The sequence below is a fragment of the Cibotium barometz genome, chromosome 25 (assembly GCF_041138505.1).
Source record: "Cibotium barometz isolate CiBa-2024 chromosome 25, ASM4113850v1, whole genome shotgun sequence".
Taxonomy (NCBI): Eukaryota; Viridiplantae; Streptophyta; class Polypodiopsida; order Cyatheales; family Cibotiaceae; genus Cibotium; species Cibotium barometz.
The window spans coordinates 13792730-13815781 of NC_141070.1; the positions used below are offsets into that span (position 1 = coordinate 13792730).

At 42.5% G+C, this 23052-nt stretch overlaps 1 protein-coding gene across 1 annotated transcript; it reads left to right on the forward strand.

The window, feature by feature from the left end:
* The first annotated feature begins 18449 nt into the window (after positions 1 to 18449).
* Positions 18450 to 21549, forward strand: LOC147624265 (L-type lectin-domain containing receptor kinase SIT2-like). The gene has a single exon (XM_086819234.1). It carries the CDS (start codon positions 19247 to 19249, stop codon positions 21341 to 21343), a length of 2097 nt encoding a protein of 698 aa, XP_086675360.1. The 5' UTR covers positions 18450 to 19246; the 3' UTR covers positions 21344 to 21549.
* Positions 21550 to 23052: the final 1503 nt, after the last annotated feature.

Sequence of the window (23052 nt, forward strand, 5' to 3'; positions counted from 1 at the left end):
AAAATTTTGGTCACCATCGGACCACAGTTGGTTGCTGTGTGCATGACAATGGCCCAATTTTCAATGTGGTGTGGGCTTAGAGAGTCCCCTCCAAAATTGGGCCTTTGGCATACACATTGTAACCAAATGTAGTCGGATGGTAACTAAACTTTTTGAAAGTATATATGTAGACCCCACCCTCACTCTTGAAAAAGTTTGGTCACCATCGGACCACATTTGGTTACAATGTGCATGCCAAAGGCCCAATTTTGAGCAGGCTCTCTAAGCCAACAACACATTCAAAATTGGACCTTTGGCATGCACATTGCCATCGATATAGTGATGAACAAACTTTGCAAGAGTGTATAGAGGGTCTCCACCTTCACTCTTGAAAAGTTTGGCACCACCGGAGCACATTTGGTCGCTATGTGCATGCCAAAGGCCTAATTTTCAATGTGTTATAGAGCCCCCTCGACATTGGGTCTTTAGTACACACATTATGACCAAATGTACTCCGATCCTGACCAACTTTTGTTGGGATCCTCACCCTTGCTCTTGTAAATTTTGGTCACCCATCGGACCACATGTAGATACTATGTGCGTGCCAAAGGCCAAATTTTGAGGGGTCGCTCTAAGGCCACAACACATTTAAAATTGGGCCTTTGGCATGCAGATTGTGACCAAATGTACTCTGATGGTGATCAAACTTTGTAAGAGTGTATATAGGGTCTCCACCATCACTCTTACAAAGTTTGGTCACCATCAGAACACATTTGGATACAATGTGTGTGCCAAAGGCCCAATTTCGAGAGGGCTCTCTAAGGCCACAACACATTCAAAATTGGGCCTTTGGCATGAACATTATGACAAATATGCTCCAATGGTGACCAAACTTTGCAAGAGTGTATATGGGGTCCCACCCTTTATCTTGGAGAGTTTGGTCACCATCGGAGCACATTTGGTTACAATGTGCGTGCCAAAGGCCCAATTTGGAGGGGACCCTTGAAGGCCACAAGACATGGAAAATTGGGCCTTTGGTACACACATTACAACCAAATGTGGTTCGATGGTGATAGTGACCAAACATTGCAAGATTATATATGTGGCCCCACCCTCTTTAGAGTTTTGTTAGCACCGAAGCACATTTGGTTGCAATGTGCGTGCTAAAGGCGTAATTTTTAAGGGATGCTCTAAGACCACAACACATTGGAAATTGGGCCTTTGGCATGCACATTGCGACCAAATGTGCTCCAATGGTGATCAAACTTTGCAAGAGTGAGGGTGGGTCTACATATACACTTGCAAAAAAGTTTGGACACCATCAGATATCACACTTGGTTGCAATGTGTGTGCCAAAGAACCAATTTTCAATGTGGTGTGGCCATAGAGAGCCGCTCAAAATTGGGCCTTCACATTTTGACCAAATGTGCTGCTTTGATGGTGGTGACCAAACTTTGCAAGAGTGAGGGTGGAGACTCCATATACACTCTTACAAAGTTTGGTCAACCCATCGGAGCACATTTGGTCACAATATGCATGTCAAAGGCCAAATTTCCTTTGTGTTGTGGCCTTAGAGAGCCCCCTAGAAATTGGACCTTCGGCACTCACATTACATCCAAATGTGCTCCGATGGTGACTAGTGTATATGTAGATCCACCGTGACTCTTATAAAGTTTGTTCACCATCAGATCACATTTGGTCGCAAAGTGTGTGCCAAAGACTTAATTTTCAAGGGGCTCTCTAATGACACAACACATTGAAAATTGGGCCTTTGGCACACACATTGCAACCAGAATGAAAGAGACAAAACATTAGGGGTAAAACATTAGGGGTGTGTGTGTGTATGTGTGTGTGTGTGCGCACGCGCATGTGAATTATGTAGGTATATATGTGTGTCTTGAGGAGAGAGGGGGAGAGAAAGAGAATTGATACACTTCTATGTAACCACAATGGGATGATTTATAAATATTAGAGAATAATAGATAGGGAAAATCATAAAAATACAACATAAGGGTGCTAGCCTAGCTACTCTAGGCTTAGCCACCAAAACAACAGTACAAAAACATCATGTAATGACTACAAAAGTAAGTGCTAACCTAGCTACTCTTTCTAGGTTTAGTCTTTGTCACTATCCAAGTCTAGCCAATTTGAATCATCATCTATAAAATGATTGCTGTTAAGGAGCCTCTATAACTTGTTGTGCAATACTAGAATCCTGTCGTGCAGCCTCCATGCCTTTGTCTCTCATGATGCATGTAGTATGGCGTGTCTCTCTAGCCAAAGAGTGAAGATAGCATGCCCACATGTCTCTCACTCCACACATGTAATCTGCTCAACAGTCACATGACTCCACCAGTCCTCGCTAGGGAGCTCGTGGACTACTGACACAAACACTAGGGTTGGGGGAAAGGGAGTGTGAATCCTCTCAGGGAAGTATACCCACCATGGATGAGTCGACCTCCCTGGCTAGACATGTAAGACCTATGCTCTACACTCTCTACCATGCTCTCCAACCACCACCTAGCACCGTAGTATCCCTATAGGCTCTCACTCACACCACACCCACCACTGACCACTCACTCACCTTGTTCACACAGAGAGATAGACAAAACACCACAAAATGACAAAAAGAGTGATACAAGAGAGACTGTGTTCCAATAGAGAATGTCATACACCAGAGTATGTCCTCTCCTAGAGAATGTGCTACAAAATAATGTCCTCTCCCAGAGAATGTGGCACATGTCCTCTTCCGTCGGGAAAAGGCAGATGGTGCTCAAGAGGATCTCGCCCTGCCTTGGGAAAGGGAGAGGGGTGTTGCCTCCATGATTACCATCCGAGTTGGCCATGCACGTCGTAAGTGCCACTAGTAGTCGGAGAACCCGATGGGTCAGAGATGTCGAAGGGCATCGACGCGGTCGGAGGGGATAGTGGGAGGAGTTGTTCTTGGTGGAGTGGAGGACCTGGCTTCCTCATTCACAGTCTCGATGCTCCACTCATGAGTAATGGCTCCTCTTATTTTGTGTGAGAGACTGGTCGCCATGTCTATGGCTCAATCTCAATTGTCCTTGGAAAAAGATCATCAATACCCAAAACTCAGTAGGTGGCTAGGTCGATGTCATATCTACAGACTGGGCACCTAGCCCATCGCACTAGCTGGAGGGAGATGTAAGAGACATGGAGGAAGTGACCGCATCCTAGTGTATATACACCTGTCACATCAAGGGGTTAAAAATGTATCGAGCACTCTTCCTCATGTAGAATCTACGGGGCCTGTGTAGTAAATGGTCGTTAAGACAGGATCCGATAGAGGATGAGGATATAAGGCAAGGTAAGGATCACTATAGACTCCTGGGCCACCCTATGCTCGGCTATGCGGCGCCTCGTGGCCTCCTCATATAGCCTCTACATCTACTCCCCCATATGTACTCTCATCTTCCCCATCTCTATCCTCATATTCTCAACCTCTAGAGTCAGTCTTTGCACTGCCTTTGATGATGTTGGCTCCGTAGTAGAATGTGTAAGTGTCTACAGAAAGAGAAAACATGAATAAGATACATAGAAAACCTATACGAGACATTAACATACAAGTCAGTAAACAAATCAAAAATAGGTACCAACCTTAGTCATTAAAGGTATTGTGTGTGAAAATAATAGCACCACATGGTGGATGCTCTTGATAGCAAGCTATACACATCGACCCTAATATGTGATCCAAGAGCCTCAATGATCAGGTCTGCCTCAACAACTCAAAGGGCTGAGGGGTTGTGACATACCCTACTTACCTAAGTGATCCCTACCTACAGCACTGCCAGAACGAGCAGTACTATAGTCCACCTCCAGTCCCGATACAAACTCTGTATATAACTTCTTCACAAAGTATAAGGTAATCTGGTGATGGTGCGGCATCCTCGCATAAGCGGCTACATATCAGCATCCTCGCATAAGCGGCTACATATCGGCTATAGATATGTGCCTGTCATAGCTGGGTGGGAGCATCTAGAAATAAGAAGCGGTTTTCCAATTGCAGTTGAACTTCCTGGCCATCTCTAAGAAGATCTAAAATAGAATCCCTAATGCTAGCATTACTCAAAATTTGGACTCAAAAAGGGGCCTTGTAAGAGATCCCTTGGGATGGTGATGTGGACAAAGCAAGCCAATAAACCCACATATAATATTGGAGGATATGTGCGTCATTTTTGAGTTCTTTATTAACTGACATGTAGGGTGTTTTTTAATTCAAAACAATGCCTCGTAAGTATAGTTTTTTATTCCCACTATGGTGCCTTATTTTATTGAAAAAAGACACCACTCTCTTTCTTCATTACACTTTTGAATGTAACGAAGCCAACTTTGCTTACCAAACTTGAACCGAACTTTGTCCGTGCAACCCATCATCTTGCATTGTCTCCCTCATTGTCTTCCCGATTCCACAACCACAACCACTCCAAATCCGAATTGTTTTGAGCGGGAGGTTTTTGATTTTCTCTTCTTCTCAAAGCGGCAAGTTTTGAAAAAGGAAGGAAAAGTATTTGTTCTTCATGCGCCATACCTGCTTGTGCATGAATAACAATCCCATTTCTTACCTTTTTCAAGTGAGGGTTGTGCTTACAAGTACTCTGTACATTTTGGTTCATCCAGGATACCAACAAGTTTGTTTGATGGACAAGGAGGTATTATTTAGTGATGTTGTCTTTTGGTTTTAATGAAGCAATCTTCTTCACGGGAGAAGTGTAATATCTTTGGTTTATTTTGGTTAAAGTGTGAGTTCATGATGCTTTTTGGTGTTGTTAAAGCACAGAACAATGCAATGGAACCTGTGAAGCAAAAGAAGAAAAAGGTGGACATCCACTTCCAAGTAGAAGCCGATTATGCTCCCTGCTGTAAGAGAAATCGGTCTATGCCAGCATGCGAAGCCCACATTACTGAGCTTCGAAATGAAGGAAAGAAAAATATGGACCTATGGTTAGATGGTAGTATTTACCCACCAGATCCAACCTCCTCTCAATCTCCATCATTCTTTGGGTTGACAAGTTTCTTCAAGTTTGTGTGTGAGGGTGAAAATGGATTGCTTGGATATTGCAAAAGACTGTTTGGCCAATGTCAAAGTATCTTTGAAAGACATTTGAGTGATAGAGATGCCAGAATAAAAATGCTTGAAGGTGCGAATTTTTACTTGGCATCGATCACAACAGCTTTGCAAGCTTCAAACGAGGACAAAGCAAAAGTTTGTGCTGGGTTACAAAAAGAGTTTGATCATTTGCAGCAGACTATTTGTAAGATGCAGGACACTATTAAAGAGAAGAATGAAATTTTGGCAGTTCGAGAAATCAACAATTTCACATTGGAGAGTGAGAATGCACACCTTCGAAAACAACTTGAAAAGTTCAACAAAAAATTACAATATTTGAAAGACACGCCATTGGGTGCTCGATTACGCAAGAGACAGATCAAACCATTAGAAGAACTCAATGTTGGAGGTGGCCAATGGAAGCGTCGTGTAAAAGCTTGCAGGTATTGGGATCTATAATTTCTTTGAGCTTAAATTTCTTTGAGCACTCACTTTTCATTTTCATCTTTAGTTCCTTTTTTGGAGATGGGGGATTGGATGTGGGAGTGGTATAGTTAGATGAATGATGGACTGAAATAGCTATCGTTGTTGCTTTAGGATGGTCACAGATGTTGTGGGTCCAAAAGAGCAAGGTTCTGATATTTTTGGCAAAGTTCTGACAAAAGACCTCGTGGAGTCAGCAATACAGCATCCTAAGTTTGCAAGACTTTGATCAGACATAGCAAAGCAATCCTTGCAGGAGGTGAGTGAAGCATTCACTCCTGCAGATGCACAAGGTATATGTGACATGGCTGGTATAAGCACAAAGTCTTACAGAATGTTGTTTAATAAAGTTAAAGAGGGTTTCAATTGTAAGCTTGGAAAAAAACAGTAATTCCCATTCCAAAACCATTTCACGTGAACAAAGCTCGAAATATTCTCAACTTGGGAATGGTCGAACTTGTTGGAGAGCCTTGTCACGTGTCTAGTACATTGACAGTGACTAAAAAGAGCGGGGAACAGAAAATCATAGAGCTTACAGAGTTCAACAATTTCATTATGGATGTTCGGAAATTACAAATGGCTATGGTGAAATTTTATGACATCAGTGTACATGAGTGCAATGGAAGGCTGAAATTTGTTTTAAAACTTGATAAGAGTGAGGTGATCAAAGGACAGAAGCTGGAAAGGGTTAGCATGACTTTAATGAATAGAGCTTTGGATGCAAGTATCAGTAATGGTGATGAGAAGCACTTTAGTGTACAATCCGAAAATGAGATTTGGTGGCTGGCTGCATTTGAGGTGACGTGCTATCCATTTTTAAAAAAGGAATATTATGTTGCTATCCTCTTGTTATGATGTTGTAGACAATTTAACTGTTGTTGTTAACAGGTTCCAACAGAGACCCATGAAATTCTAAAGTGGTACTTCAACCAGACTGAGCTTCCTTCCACTATCCAGCAGCAGTCGAATGGCAAAAAGCTTTATGTAGAAGGATATGGTGAATATGAGGTTGAATGGCACCTGGCTGTAGATCTAAAAACCTTGAAATGCATGTTTGGTATTTCCCAAGGAGCAATGGCCAAGTATCCTTGCCTGTATTGCATGACCGAACGAGGTGTCTCCAAAGGAGGAAAAGAGAGAGAATGGAAATGCCTAAATGCAATCAGTAATAGGCGTGAAGCCCCAAATCGTGATGCTCCAGGAGTGGATCCTAATTGGGATCCAATTCTTCCTATCCCTTTGATCAGAGTTCATATTTGTGTTTTGCATGCGCTGGTTAGAATAATTGAGAAACTAGTCTACATGTACATTAAATTTTCATGGAATATGAAACCAGCATTAGAGAGTGAAAGAACTATTAAAAAAATAGAGCAAGTGCTTTCAGATGCAGGTTTACATTGTGGTCAAGTGAAGATTGAGAAAGACTTGAGAAGATCAGGAAAGACCGGAAATGTTCCTTGCAAACCATGTTTTGGAGGTGCAAAAGCCATAAAGTTCTTATCTAATCATACCCAGAGAGGTCATCTGGGTACAGATTTTGAGGTGTGGAGGAAGCTTCATGCAGCTGTACCTGATCGAGGCTCTTCAGGACAAGCAAGGGTGGCAAAGGCCAAAGCGTGGTTGGCACTTGATCGCCTAGCACCTTTGTTGCAAAAAGCAAGGTTTGAAGATGGGGATGTTGAAAAATTTGAGGCAGTTGTGACAGAGTTCTACACTAGCTATGAAAAGGCATGGGGTGCGGCAAACTTGACACAATACATGGTTATTACTTGAAAACCTACAGCCTTGAATTTTTTTTGTTGTTCAAAAAATATTGTACGATACTAAATGTCTTGTTGTTGTTGAGCATTTGTAGCACATTTTGCATGCACATGGAACCTTTTTTGCGGAAGAGTTTGGAAGCCTTGGGATTTGGTCTGCCCAAGGCATGGAAAGATCTCATTGGCAAGAATGTTATGCCTATCAAAGGGCCACTCAACATGGAGGAGGAATGAAGAAAAGTAATCCCATGAAGCAACTATGTCAATGGTGGTATAGGCGGATTCAAGTGAGGACTCGTGTGAAGATCAAACAGTCTGAATCCCCGCATGTTGTATGTCTGTCAGCAATATATACTCTGAATCTCCTACTTGGTAGGAGGGGAGTAATGGCGTTGGAATGGGGGAGGAGTCATCTGATTCAATCACAAGCTGACCTATATCAGTGTTTTGTTCTCTCACTGCCTCAATATCAACCGCCGAACTAAGCTTCCTCTCTTCTTCAACATTGAACTCCTCAATCACATGAGGAGTGTCCTCCTCTTCAACAACATCCTCAACGGTGGGACTAGCATGACGAGAAATCGTGTCTTCACTTTCATTTGTTGCATGCGGCTCTGTACATTCTTCATCTGTTAATTGCACGTTCATGTGCAAGAAGCATAAGAAGGCATAAGAGTATTCCATCAAGCGGCATTTTCTTTTGTGAAAAGGGCATAGCAAAGCTCTCTTCTTATCACATGGTACCTTGTGCCAATCCCTGTTTAACCTCTGCTTCTTCTCCGGCGACACCTTGAGATTAAAATGAATGTGATTTTTCCCATTAATCATCATTGGTTCTTCATTTGTGAGCTCGTCAAACTCTTGCTTTGCCTCTTCAAAGTATCCATGATGGCTAGAAAATGTATCCTCCAGAGAAAAATCGCAATTGAACATCAACGAAATTGCAGGGTGTAAATCATGACGTCGACATTTGTAGAGGAAGTCATACAACAGAGTTGCAGGTGTTTCTTTAATCTCTTCGTCCACATCAAACTCGACTTGAACTTGTGCCATGGTTGAATTCAAGGGTGTAGATAAGACATGGAAAATATTAGTTCAAGCAATGAATCAAGAGACAGTCGGTCTTAAACAACAAATCTCTGTGTGGTGTGAATGGATTCAACATAACGCGAGAGGAGATGCCAGAGGAATCCAGGTATTCCTCCTCGCGTTGTAGTGAATCTATTTTCCCTAACGCAAATAAAATTGCAGCTTAGTCAAGGACCTCTTCTCGCTTTATGGTGAATCGATTCACCATAATGCGAGGAGGAATATTGTGCTTCCTATGGGACCTTCGCTCGCGTTATGGTGAATTGATTCACCGCAACATGATGACTTTTTCATCCTTTGGCGCCGCCTCTTACATTATGGTGAATTACAAATAAAGATAGTTCTCAAGTACCCATACTGAGAGAGGAGGTGTCAAACGAATTAAAATAGTCTTCTTCGCAGTCAATTCACCATAAGGCGAGGAGTCATAGGTTTTCAATTCACCTTAACGCGATGAAAAGACAAAGCAAGGAGTTCTGCACGAATGAAACCAAAAGAACGAAATAACAAAAGAAGAAGGAAGCACAAAAGAGATAAAAAAACCAGGAAAACGAATTGTATACAAACGTCGCAGGAGATGGAGATGAAGGAGTTTGTCGTTATCTTTGATGGAGATGAAGGAGGTTGGAGGTTTATCTTTGACGTTTGATACAGGAGGATGAAGGAGGATGATTGATGAAGGAGGGTTGGAGGAGATAGTCAATCGTTGATGGAGATGAAGGCCGTTGGTGGGAAGATAAATGAGAATACGAACTCCAAGAGAGGCAATAAATGAGATGGGTATCCTAGAGAAGCAATTAAAAACCATTTTTAATGCTATGCGACACGTCAGCGCCGCATTTTCACCCGCCATTCCATGAATGCCACGTGGCAGTCCGCCGTGTACCTAGCACGTGTACAAGCTATAAAGTTTAATCAAAGCCCTTTTTAATGCTATGTGACACGTCAGCGCCGCCTAGTCGCCCTGGCAGCCCGCCAGCACGTGTGTTCGCTCTAAAGACTAATCAAAGCCGGTAATCACGCCACCTTTTCGTCCTCTTATCGATTTTTCCTTGTCCGTCCTCCTGCTTGTCTGCAGGTGACTTCCGACTACCGCCACAGTACTGAACCAATATTCCACCTCCTGCATGATAGTCTCCATCCATTCTCACGCAAGAAATGTAAGTTTTTGTATATTACTTGATTGTTTTGTAAGTTTCTTGTATATTGCTTGTTTGTTTTGTTTTTTCTTCGACTATTTGCTCTCTGCCATTGTTTTTTCTTCGACTGTTTGCCTTCTACCATGGTGATTCGATTCACCTTAAAGCACACGACGGGCCATTAGAATCTCAATATGCTCCATGTCTTATGGTGAATCGAATCACCAAAATGCAAGATGGAATGGTAAGAGAGAGATTCGCGATAATCCTCCTCCCATTGTAGTAAATCGATTCACTATAACGCGAGGAGGATTGTTTTGCTTTGACTGGCCCTTAGTCTCGTGTTATGGTGAATCGATTCACTAGAACGCAAGACCAAAGGGCAAAGGATTCACGATAATCCACCTCTTATTGGTGTCAATTAATTCACCTCCTACACGATAGTCTCCATCCATTCCCACTCATAGAATGTGATGAAAGTGTATTACTTGTTTGTTTTGTGAGTTTCTTGTATAATCCTTGATTGTTTTGTTTTTCCTTCGACTGTTTGCCCTCTGCCATGGTGATTCGATTCACCGTAAAGCAGACGATGAGTCATTAGAATCTCAATACGGCTCTATGTGTTATGGTGAATCGAATCACCAAAATGCAAGAGGGAATGGTAAGAGATTCGCCGGGAATCCTCCTCCCGTTGTAGTAAATCAATTCACTATAACGCGAGGAAGATTGTTTTGCTTTGACTGGCTCTTAGTCTCACATTATGGTGAATCAAATCACTATAATGCAAGATCAAAGCTCAAAGGATGCACGATAATCCGCCTCTTATTGGTGTCAATTAATTCACCATAATGCGAGGAGGATTATTGTGTTTCTGTGGGCCTTCATCTCGCGTTATGGTGAATGGATTCACCATAACGCGAGGAAGTGCATATTGCTTTCTTGGCCACCCTCTCTCACTTTATGGTGAATTGTTAATCGTGTACTATTGAATAGCTAAGTTTTCTGCTCTTTCTTGCGTTTTCAAATGGCTCGTGTAAGGCATACAGCTAGTTCCATTGACAATGCAGCTCCATCATCTACTGGGAAGAAGATGGGCGCTCTGAAAGCCTCAACATCGAGGAAATCAAGCAGTCCTTCCCGATTATCCAAAACGTAGCCTAGACTAAGGTGTCTCGCAGAGCTCTGCGAGAAATCACAAAGTTTATGAAGCACTCGACAGCTGCTATTCCAAGATTGCCTTTTCAGAGGCTTGCCAGGAGAATTTGTGAGCAAAATGGAATTTTGTTTAGGTGGAAGGCATCGTCCCTGTTTTGCTTGCAGGAGGCCACAGAAGATTGGATGATCGAATTTTTTTTGGATAGTTACGTTCTTGCTGCCCATGCACACAGGGTGACAGTGATGAACAAAGATTTTTCAGCCTAGTAGCCCTTTGTTTCAGATACGATAAGTTACTTAGACCAGTTATGTTTACTGATGAACGAATGTTACAAATTTTGGATGTCCGTCCTATACAAAAAGTGAGAATTGAAGAGGTGACCGAGGGAGGTCCAGATCATGAACATCAGACTCGGGCAAATTTAATGACAAGCGCTCAAAGGGAACATCAAGCTACAATGCTTGCATTGCAAACAAAAAGGAAAAATGTTCGCGCACTCCACGCCATGAATCAAGAGGCGCTGCAATTTTTGTTGCCGGAGTTCTATGTACCCTTTAATATTAGAGGGCATAGATGTTATTTCCCGATTCATGCTGAGGAAATCAACATTTTGTTTGATCCTAAAACTGAAGTTAACGACAAAGTGCTCATATGTGTTTTAAGGTATACTCTTTTCTCTGTCCTCCCACAATTTTTCATTCTTGGCTCTTAAAGTTTATGCCTCACTCTTGATATGTTTCCTTGTGAAGTTTTGTTATTTCGCAATTGCCCGAGGATGTACAGCAACGAGTGTTCCGGATTGATTCACTTGTCTCAACACTGTTGCTAGTAGAGTCAGTTCCGTACCTCGATGTGTTGAACTGGTTTCGGGAGGTCTAGCTGGACGATGCTCGAGTATTTTTTTTGGCATATCATGAAAAGTGAGTTTGTCTCTCTATCTCTCTTGCATGATGTTTATAGGAATCATCGTACACGAGTTATATAGTCCTTCCTTTGGATTGAAACTAATAGAAATCTATTTGGATGTGATGCAGTTCCCATTGGAGTCTTGTACTAGTTGACGTGCAAGACAATGTCATTTACCTTGCAAATTCGACATCTGGTGTCCATGGCAATGTTTTGCTGTAAGTAAAAATCATTAAGATACATAATATTGTTTGAGTTAGAAGTTCGGATTGATCAGGATAATGATTGGTCTTTGTTTACAGTGGTGTCAGGAAACTAATGGCAGCTTACGAGAGCCTGAGCATGGACATCGACACCCTGGATCGATCGACCATCCGAAGGGTTAGTGTCCCCAAACAAGAAGATGGCTACAGCTGTGGGTGGAGGGTTGCACTTAATGCAATGTTGCTGCTATGGAGCATTTTTCAGCTCCCATATGCATGCGTACTCTTGTTTATCTTCTTGTATATTGTCATGTTGATCTTATTTATGCCTTGATGAATTGTGATGGCAGTTTCCATCAATGTCTCGCTACGTGGACCTAGATGTCCAAACGTTTAGGGAGGAAACGATTACGAAATTAATCGAGGTCACTGAAGTTATGCCTCCAGACGGCCCAGTGGACTTCATCCTGCCCAATCCACGAGGGGGGATAGGCCCCCCTGAGCCTCTTACATGGGCTCCATACTAAAGCAATGTTCTGAATAGATAAGTTTATTGCATATGGAAAATACATTGTCACCGTATACATGGTCACATCATATATCTTCTAGTGCCTCCAATTCATGTGGGGCTGCAACATCTTTACAAATGATCTGATGCTCTCTTCGTTTACTTAGCTTCCGACCATTGAGCTTGAAGAAAAATTGATCTAGAGGATTCTGAATAGCTACTTCTAATTCCTTCCTAACATATTCGAGAGTTCAATTCTCTTCCACTTCCAATGTCAAAGATGGGTGACCCTGTCGAATCATAACTATATCTATCAAGCAAGAGTGACTGCCATCTCTTGTATCTTGGTCCATGCTTTCCTAGTTTTTGTTGATCCATCGTCACCTTCTATAAGTAAATGACATGCACAGATGTTGCCTGGCAATATAGTATCTGATTCCAAAATATCATTAGGATAATTTTTTGAGTATAATCAAATAAGCGTTGTAACTGTTTCACAAAAATACATTTAAATGTCATAACACTCACTGAAATGCAATGTCAGAGGTGTTCAATCGACATTCGATCAAATCATCTCCCTTTGATGATTTCACTCTCCAACCTTTGTCAAACAAATGATCAAGCCACGTTTCATCTATATCTTTGCACACAAAAGTTGTTCTAGTTTTTCTCAATTGTTTACAATCAGAAAATAAATGAACAAAGCATACAATTGGAACAAACAAACTTAAGTGGACATTTCTTGCACCAATGCTAGGCTTCATAGCACATTTAATATCATTAAACATTTTGGTCCTGTATGACTCTATCACTTCTGTGTCAAGCAATGGCCACTCAGGACTATCAAGTGCGGGCAACGGAATACGTTCGAACTTTCCATGTCGACTCGATTGAGTGGGCAAGGTATAAAATGAGTCATAGAAATATGTTCTACTTCTTGCGAGATCACTTGGTGCACGACCTTCATATTGAAGTTCCCCCACCTCACCATGTACGACATTCAAGAATCCCGTCAAGCATTGTGCAGACTCCCACTCCTGAAGATTGGATGGGTACAAATCTGTGCAAGGGAGAAAAATGTATATCAATCACCTTATTTGCAACATTGAAATACAAAACACAAGCACTTACAATGTGGTCTGTGTCTTGGAAGTCCTTCCAATGGTCCAACGTTGATCTCTTTTTGCATGAATACATGCTGGATCAACACTTCTTTGATAGTTTTCCCTCCTAGTGCCATCTTAAAGTCAAGGATCCTTCCTTTCCAATGTTTGGCCAAGTCTTCAAATGCCTTTCCCTTCACTCGGTAGTGGCCTCGTTTTCCTAGCTGCATAGTGACCCAAGAGTACTTCCTGTATACTTAGGGATTCCATTCTTCGTTCTCGTCTTTTATGTTATACAACACAACATATGAGATACTGCTCCTTGCTCGTTTCAGTCCACTTTCGGGTGCCATGATAGATTAACAGACGTATGAGAAAGAAGAAGTAGCAGAAAGTGGATGACTGAGCTAACCGCTTTTGTGGATCAAGGAGGGAAGAAGAAATGAGGGACGGTGTGTTCTTTTGGGTGCCAAAGATGTTTCGAGATTCAAAAGTGGAACCAAGTTGAGGGAATAACCAGGAGAATGTGTATCTATCTATTCCAAGCATTCAAGCTTCATTAGTTCTAGGGGTGGTGGAAAGAATTTTTTAGTGCTCCACGTCTAACACAGGAATGTAGAAAACATTCTTTTATTGCGTTAGGTGCTGACAAAAAAACGGTTTTATATATTTTAAGACAAGGTGATGGTTTTTTTTAATATTTCATGAAGATAAGAGTTTCTCCACGTTTTGGGTGGGTTTGTACAAAGGTCCCACCACCGGTGAATATCGTTCGTAGATTACATGTCACTCAATCTATGTGTCTATTATTATATTATTGTTGAAACAGCCCTCTTTTGAGTCCAGAATTTTCCTAATGGGAGCTTGTCCACCTCACGGTGGTAGGAGAAGCCACGTGAAACTCCACAGTAATACACTACATCTGTAGCCACTCATCTACAAACACGATGCTACCTAGGCTACATAAGGAGAACAACATCACCTCAAGGTCTGCCACGATGTGCAAGGTGGATGGTGTCACCCGCACACTCGCATGGACCGCCGATAGCTCACAACTATGAGGTCCTTAATGGACTCGTGTGAGTCCATTAAGGACCTTAATGGACTCGTGTGAGTCCATGCTAAGGAGGATGATGTGAGGCCACTCTAATGAAAACGCTATCCTAGGTGTGGAAGGGATCAAAATGTCTAATGAAGATTAGGGAAGACCTAATGGAGATTAGGTGAATGATTATGTGAAAGCTAATGTAGATTAGAGAGAGAGAGGAAGCTCTAAGAGTGAATAGTAAGAATAAGGAGGGAGGGGAATAAGGGCTTTTATATCTCAATCGAGTTAGGGTTAGGGATTTGAGGCAAGGAACGCGTGTTACTCTCCGATTGGTTCCTTGTAACACACATGCCATACATGCATTAGTACCCACTTAACTCAATCGAGTTACATGGAAAATTGGAATTTTTGGTTTTCCATGTAACTCGATTAAGTTACGTGGAAAATTAAAAAATAATTTTTTTTCTATATCATCTTGAGCTTTACATGTGTTAATCACCAATTGGGTATTCACGTAACTCGATCGAGTTAAGTGAAAAATTAAAAAATCGTTATTGAGCAATTGTTTTCTCCCTCGCAACATCGAAATAAAAAAACATGTGTCCATAATTAGTTGGGTATCCACATACCTCGGTCGAGTTACATGTAATTTTTTTTTAAAAAAAAATTCTCGTCATCGTGCTTTACACATGTTCATCATTGGTTAAAACTTAACTATCCACTTAGCTCGGTCGAGTTATAAGCAAATTTAAAAAAAATGATTTTATCCTTCGAAAAGTGGTCGAATTACACACATGTCAAGAATACCCAGCTACGATTGGGTATTCCCGTGACTTGATCGAGTTACATGGGATCCTTTTTTTGCTTTATTTACATAGTTGTCTTGAGGTGCATGCTTGATGTATAAATGTGCCTTGGTGTATGTATTTAGCTTACTCAAGTTTCATGGTGGATGTCTAGCAGGTAAATTGATCAATATATGTGGCATGTATGTGGATATCGACCAAGTAACTCGATCGAGTTACGTGGATGTCCACCTCACACCTCAATCAACCATACGTGGATGTCCACTGTGTAACTTGATCGAGTTACATAGTGTCTTGTCGATGTTGTCCACATAACTTGGTCGAGTTATGTGGTGACATTATCCTAGGTGATAGTTCAATAACTTAGTCAAGTTACATCCCGAACCTCTGGTGACTTCCACTTGGGATGTTGCAATTGGACGTAGAACTCGATCGATGTACTTCAAGGGTGTCTCATCCGCATGACACAATCCCAAAGTCAGGACCCTTCTCGTACAATCACCCTATTCATTTCTCTCCCCTTCCATTGGACATAGGTTTAAAATATTGGCACTATCATAGCTCCTTACATAACATAAAAGTCATGCACAAAATCCTTGAGGGTTCACCTAAAAATATGTAAGTATATCACGTGAGTTCAAATGTAGGGGTTTTTTAATTCAAAATTTTAAGGTAAATTTACACAAATACATTTACAAAAGGGGTTTTTTAATCGATTTTGGAAAAAAACCATAAGTCCATAAAGAAAAAGAGTCATTTTATTCATGAAAAATTCACACGTAAGGGGTTTTTTTAATACCCCTTGAACACATGTGATACATAGGGTTTCTAAGTACTGCACCCCCCAAGACAATATTCTATGGCTCCTCATAATAGTCATGTTTTAGTTCCACCTCACGAGGATATTCACTTTCCTCCAATGGTTCTTAACATGATTGATTGGTGTTATCTTCAATGGAGGCAATTGAGGTGGCAGGACCGGTGGTAGTAAAAGTACGTCGAGAACCCTATACGTTCCCCAACATAATTGATTCCTAGTAAGTTGGACTAGTGGTGCTATGGTAAAGCTAGAGTTGGTCTAGTGCTGGTACTTGTGCCAGCGATGACTGAGTGCCATATCCACACATGAAAGTATTATAGTTCCCCAAGCATCTACAATGTGCAAAATAGAGTAGTAGTATGGGTCACAAAGATGAGGGCACTCCGTGCTTGTGTGATTCTATCTGCATATCACAAACACCAAATTAGCTTTCTCCTTGGGTAAAGGTGTGAACAATATTTGCATCTAGTGAGAATGCATTGAGATTCTCACTTGCCAATTGACTTCACATATTGATTAACATGTACATTTTCAAGGAGTCTGTGAGAATTCACATTGTTTAAAACTAATCTTCTGTTCTGAAAATTAAAAAGTGGCTATGTTTAGAGTTAACGTTGTAATTTCTTAACAGGCTTACATAAAGTCATTAAAAATTTGGCTATAATTTGAGTTGACATTAGTTTTCTTAACAAGCTTACATAAAGGCAATTAAAAAAATGATATTAACAATATATCAACGCAAAAAACACCACCACACTGCCACCTTCTTGCGTGCGCATGCATCGATCGAGTTTATGCTAAACCGCTCTGTCGCTCGTCTCGTGTGCATATGACAGCTCTCTCTAAGGCAAGCCGGAGGCAAGTCAGGCTTTCATGTTCTCTCTCTCTCTCTCTCTCTCTCTCTCTCTCTCTCTCTCTCACTCACAGCGCTCAGGTCGTTCAGGGCCCGGTGCCGGCCTCTAGTTTCTCGTTAATCAGCAGAAGTTGGTTTCACGATTATGATCACCTGAACGGACTGGGTTTCGTTCCCTGTCTAGTTTTCACTGAGAATCTTCAAAAGGCTACGAGAAGGCGTGGTCACCATTTGCTATACGGGGGTAACTGGACTTGCGACACCATGAAAATTACATCCAACAATAATTTGTCCCATGATTTATGAGTTACTACAGTACCACATAATCCGAAAGGGTATGCGGGCACTTACAATTCATTAGAATTAGATTTAATAATTTGAGTTCATACGCAATTACGGAATCAAGTATGAGTTTTGACTTCGTAGCAAAAGTTTTTTCCTGTCCCAAGGCTTGGCGCACAGTAAGCGTTAAAAGAAAAGTTTTAATTGCAAAATTTTGCTTGATTTTGGTTGGAGAAGTTAGAGCCAGTCTGATGGGTAATTGAATAAATTTAGTGAAGATGTCATGGGAGCTGCTTCTCTAGCTGGTATTGGAGATTTATAATATAAAACGTATGTAAAAGGTGGCATTCGTGTATTAAGAAGTTGGCATGTCATAGTCAATGTGGCCTATTTACTTGCTTGATAGACTAGGGAAATAGAAGTGATGTGCACAAACGTTGGTAGTTACTAGTTAACAATGTCAAGTTTCGTGTGTAGGGAGAGTGGATGGTATATTATTATATTTGCTTTTGGGTAGCGCGATGGGGAAAAGAGAAGCCCGAGGAACGTGAAAGGTTAGATAATTTTAACAAATAGGGAGTGGATGAGTGAAAAATGCAAAATCATAAATTAATTTTTTAAAAAGGCATTAAAGAGTTATTTACTAAGGTTGAAAACTTTTGCTTTTTATCCATAAATTAAACGAGAAGGTCGCGCCCGTTGATGGTCTCTCATCCCAACTGTATCTCTCTCTCTCATTTGCTATAACATTCTCTTTTCCAACCCAACCGACTGTTTGGCTTGGTCTCTTTTGCATATTGGCAATTAACATTGTCTTTGGCCATCGATTTCTTTCTCTATCTCTCAAGGAGCCATACACGATCGAAAGCAAGCTCATGGCTATCTTGCTTGCTCTAGAGGTATAGAGACGGAGATCAGACAATTTTCTTTATATAATTTTTTTTCGTGTTTTTAAAAAAATACTTGTAGAGGCAGTTTTATGATCGTGCACTTGGTGAAGCACTATTCTTTTTTTTAGAGCTCTTAAGCCATTAAACAAAATTAATCGGAAAGTAAGTGATGGTTGTGGTCTAGGCAAAAAGTGATCGATATTTGGTAGCTTATTCTAAAGAAGGGATTAATGACGTCCGAGTGATTAGACAACAAAATTTGTTTAAGAGTTTGTAGCTAATGCAAGGCAAAATGTGTGTCACTAATGATTGAGAGCTTAGAACAAGAGGACTGGTCAATAGGTCGTTTATAATAAGCAAGAGCCACATGGATCAAGAGAGACTAGAGGAGGGGAAAAAAAAAATTGAAGAGTGGGGGCCCAAAACCAATCGACACCTATATTGATATGTGCACCAGCCGAGGGACTCTTAGTATTATTATGGCACAATTAATCATCCAAGAATTTTTCACCAAGCGTATAAAACTTTAAACAAGTCGGAGATGGGGGTGACAGGTCGTGCACCTGCGACAACAACGTATAACCCACTGATCATCGTGCAGCAATCTCCCTCTCTCTCTCTCTCTCTCTCTCTCTCTCTCTTTCATCCGTAATTGAGAGCAGGCCGCCTGTTTCTCCCCGCGCCGGCACATTCAGGGCCATGACATGCAAGCTAAGGCACGCATAATAGTCTCTTTTTTGCGTCAGCGCCTAGCTGCAGAGACTCTCTCTGTACAGACGCTAGCTAGATCATTGCTTAATTTGCCAATCAAGTCTCTGATCAACTGCATAATCCTATGTACACGCTCGAGACCGTGATTGATTTGATGGAGTTCTTCTGTTGGCATTTGCAAATTGCCATTGTTGGATTGTCATGAGCCGTCTTTTGCTGCTTTTTTTTTCTCCTCTTTTTTTTTTAAAAGGGTTTGCTTCTTTTCTGTGGAAATTCAGTGCATTTTCTCTCTCCTGTTGCCAAACTTTCATCAGCATGATAAGCCACTTCTCCATTGCTCAAATTAGTAATTATCTCCCTAGTGAAGCCTGCAGTGCGGCCATGGTGCCATGATTTTGCCGTGCCAGCTGTCTAGCAGCGCCGGAGAGAGAGAACCACCACGATGAATGCTTACAAGATGGTTCTCTTGACGTCTCTCATGCTCAGTACATGCGCTCACATTCGCAACGCAACTGCATCGAGGGATATGCTACGGCAGACGCAATTCGCCTCGAGCGGCGCAGTCCAGGAAGCCGACTTCTACATTCAGCAGTTTGTAAACATCTCGCATTTCCAGTCTTCTTCCATCGTTGGCAACAGTTTGCAGCTAACGTCAGGTCCTAACAGCAGCGGCAGGGCCATCTATCCCGATCCCGTGAAGTTTACTCACATTCTCAAAGGGCTTAACGGCACGGTGACGATCGGGTGCCCATTTAGCACTGAATTCGTCTTCTCCATTACTCGCCCTCCTGCAGCTGCCAACGTCAACGCCGCCCAACAGGTCGACGTGCAGGTCGATGGCATGGCCTTCCTCATCGTCTCCAAGGAGTATGCGAGAGGTGTACACAACTCAATGGGTCCTTTCTTAGGACTTCTCAACAGCACCACCGACGGCAGGTCCGACAGCCACACATTCGCTGTAGAGTTTGACACCTTTCAGAACAGTGAATTCAAGGACATGAACTCTAACCATGTGGGTGTGAACCTCAACAGCCTGATCTCACTCAAGGCTGCAAATGTTGGCCCCGACATCGACCTCAAAGGTGGGCAGAAGATGCATGTTTGGATAGACTACAGCGCCTACAACAAAGAGGTGGAGGTTCGAATCAGAACTCTCGATGGCAGCTACCAGATGCAAAAACCAGAAGAACCGCTTCTGTCAGTGAGTATCGATCTATCCAGTGTGCTGGAAGAGGAGATGTATGTGGGATTTTCTGCCGGCAGCGGGCCATCCTCGGGAGTGCGCTACAATGTGTACTCGTGGAGCTTTAGCAATCACGGGAAGTCAGCAGCTCTCCTAGACACTATACTGACTAATTCTCGCAATCAGGGCTTTCTGAGAAGGCGATTCATCATCCCCATCAGCACCATCATTGGCGCTCTTCTGGTGGCGACCTTGGCTGCAATTGTCCGAGTATTTGTGATGAGGCGGAGGAACGGTGACGTAATTCAAGTGGGCTCCTTTCACCTGAACGAGGACGGCCCCCAGAGATTCTCGTATAGAGCGCTAAGCAAAGCAACGAGGGGGTTCCAGAAGCAGCAGCTGCTGGGGAAAGGGGGATTCGGCTCCGTCTACAAAGGTGCACTCCCTGGGAGCAACACGCCAGTGGCAGTGAAGAGAATCTCTAAAGAATCCAACCAAGGTTCCAAGGAGTTTTTGGCAGAGGTGAGCATCATCGGGCGGCTGCGGCACAGGAACCTGGTGCCCCTTATCGGTTGGTGCAATCACAAGGAGCTCCTTTTGGTGTACGAGCTTATGCCCCACGGCAGCCTGGACAAGCTCATCTTCAACAGCAACCCCAAGAGAGTGCTGCCGCTCTTCTTGAGGACCAAAATCTTGACGGGGGTGGCAGCAGCTCTGGTGTACCTGCACGACGAGTGCGAGCAGAAGATCGTGCACAGGGATGTCAAGGCCAGCAATGTGATGCTGGACGCGGACTACAACGCAAGGCTAGGGGACTTCGGGCTAGCCAGGGTGTACGATCACAACCTGGTTCAGGAGCCGGAGGAGACCAACATAGCAGGCACGTGGGGCTACTTGGCACCGGACTTCTGCATCACTAGGAAGGCATCCGACAAGACGGACGTGTACAGCTTCGGGATTCTAACGCTGGAGGTGGTATGCGGCCGCAGGGTAAGCGAGGTGATAGGAGAGAGTCATTCGTCGCTGCTGGAGTGGTTGAGGCAGCTGGATGTGAAAGGGAGGCTGCTGGAGGCGGTGGATGCGAGGCTAGAAGACCACGGATTTGACGCGCAACAGGCCAGCCAGCTGTTGCAGCTAGGCCTCGTCTGTTCCCACCCAGACCCTGTCTTCCGCCCCTCCATGCGCCGTGTACTCCACGCCCTCTGGGGCGACGCCCCCCTCTCCTCCCTCTTCACCTCGCCTGCCGCCACCGCTCTACTGGCCCACCCCAGCTATCACGCCGCCACACAGCAATTGGTCTCCTTCAACAAGCCCATCAACCTCGCCGCCCACCTCAAATCACCGCCATTGTCTTAGCCCCTCATATATTTCATTTGAAAAATCAGATTGACTTATTCCAACTGTGTCCATCAAGACATCCCACGCACCTACCTCTTCTTCGTCTTTGTTGCTACTTGCTAGCTTACTTGTTGTTGTAAAGAAAAGACGGGTCAGTCAACTTGCTTTTACAACTCGCATCTTTTTATTATCCTTTCTTTGTTGAATGAAAGTTTGATTCCACCCTTTACACGTTTCGAAATTCGCACATCGCCCACACCATGGCGTCCTACCCGCCCTAAGGGAATGCTGCGCTGCTGGACCCTAGTAAGGAATGCTGCTCATGTAACATATTGTAACGGTGTAATGCCCTTCTTGCAGCATCATTCGAATTTCGCAGCTTATCAATAAAATACTAATAAGTGCATTGGGAAACAACATTTGTTATTGCAGCCCTCCAGTTAAATTTTTTCCAACTGCAGCTAAGTCTTTTTTTTTTAACGCGTTCAGCCTTAGTGTGCTGATCAAAGAACATTAATCTTAGTTAACTACATAATACTGATCCTAATGACTTAATCAAGCTTGACTCAAGCGTAATTAGGTTACAAGATAGAAACTTGTACTCATAGAGACTTGAGAGCTGCTTGTGTTCATTGCTTGAAAATGAACACAAGCAACTCTCATGTGAGATAATGTTCAAGTGTGATGTGGCCACATGCTCTCCTGATCCTAGTCCTCTACTCATACCTTGCTCTCTGGCACCACAAATCTTAACACGTCCCCTTGGTGCCATGATGTATAGGCTACTGTGCAAGGTGGTTGGATGTGAGTTACAAAAGATCCATCACTCCCCCTTAGTGCAACATGCTACTTAAGGTGGTCAAGTGTGGTATTACAATATGTCATTACCCGCTCCCTCCTGAGTGCATAATTTTCTACTCTCAAATGGTCAAGTGAGATAAAAACAAAAGATTGGGTCTACTCATTTGGTGACCTTTTAGAATCATGGGATAAGGTGGTGAGACTTGTTGATGTAGCTTTAGTTTTAGAAGAGATGCTTGTCAGGGGTCTTCTCTTTGCTTGATGAAGTCTCCATGTAGTTGGCTTCCTAGTTCTTCGGCCTACATTTCTCTTCTTTGTGCCTATTGTTGTAGTGTCCACATTTGATCTTGTGTTAGAGTCTGCATTTGCTTTTAAAGTTTCCTTTCCTTTCGTAGTGGTAGTGCTCATTCTTTTGTGCCCTTGATGATGTAGAGTGCTTGTTCCCTGTGGTAACTTTTGTTCCATTCTTTAGCCACTTCTCTTCTTCAAGTAGTGATGAAATACAATGCTCAAATGTTGGTTCAAATAAATTCATTAGAGTAATCCCTAGTGCACCATATTTCTCTGGCATGCTTTTTATAAGTATGGCAAGTGTATTCTTTTTACCTATCTTTACATCAATGCTATCTAATTGGATCATGATGCTTTTCATATTTTGCTTATGAATTGTGTTTGTGATGGTGACTTCATGAAATTCTATCTTTAAGCCATAAAATTCTATTTTCAAATGGATTTCCTAAATTTTGGCCTTGGAACCAAATATTAAATTTAACTCATCCTATGCTTATTTTTCCGTGGTTTTAGAATCAACGTGTGATGAATCAAGTTGGTGCCCAAGGGCAATCCAATTAATGATAGTGCTTGTTCATCTTTTTCAGTCCAACCCCAGTTGGATTACTGGGTGCATCCTCCTTAATTAATTTCCA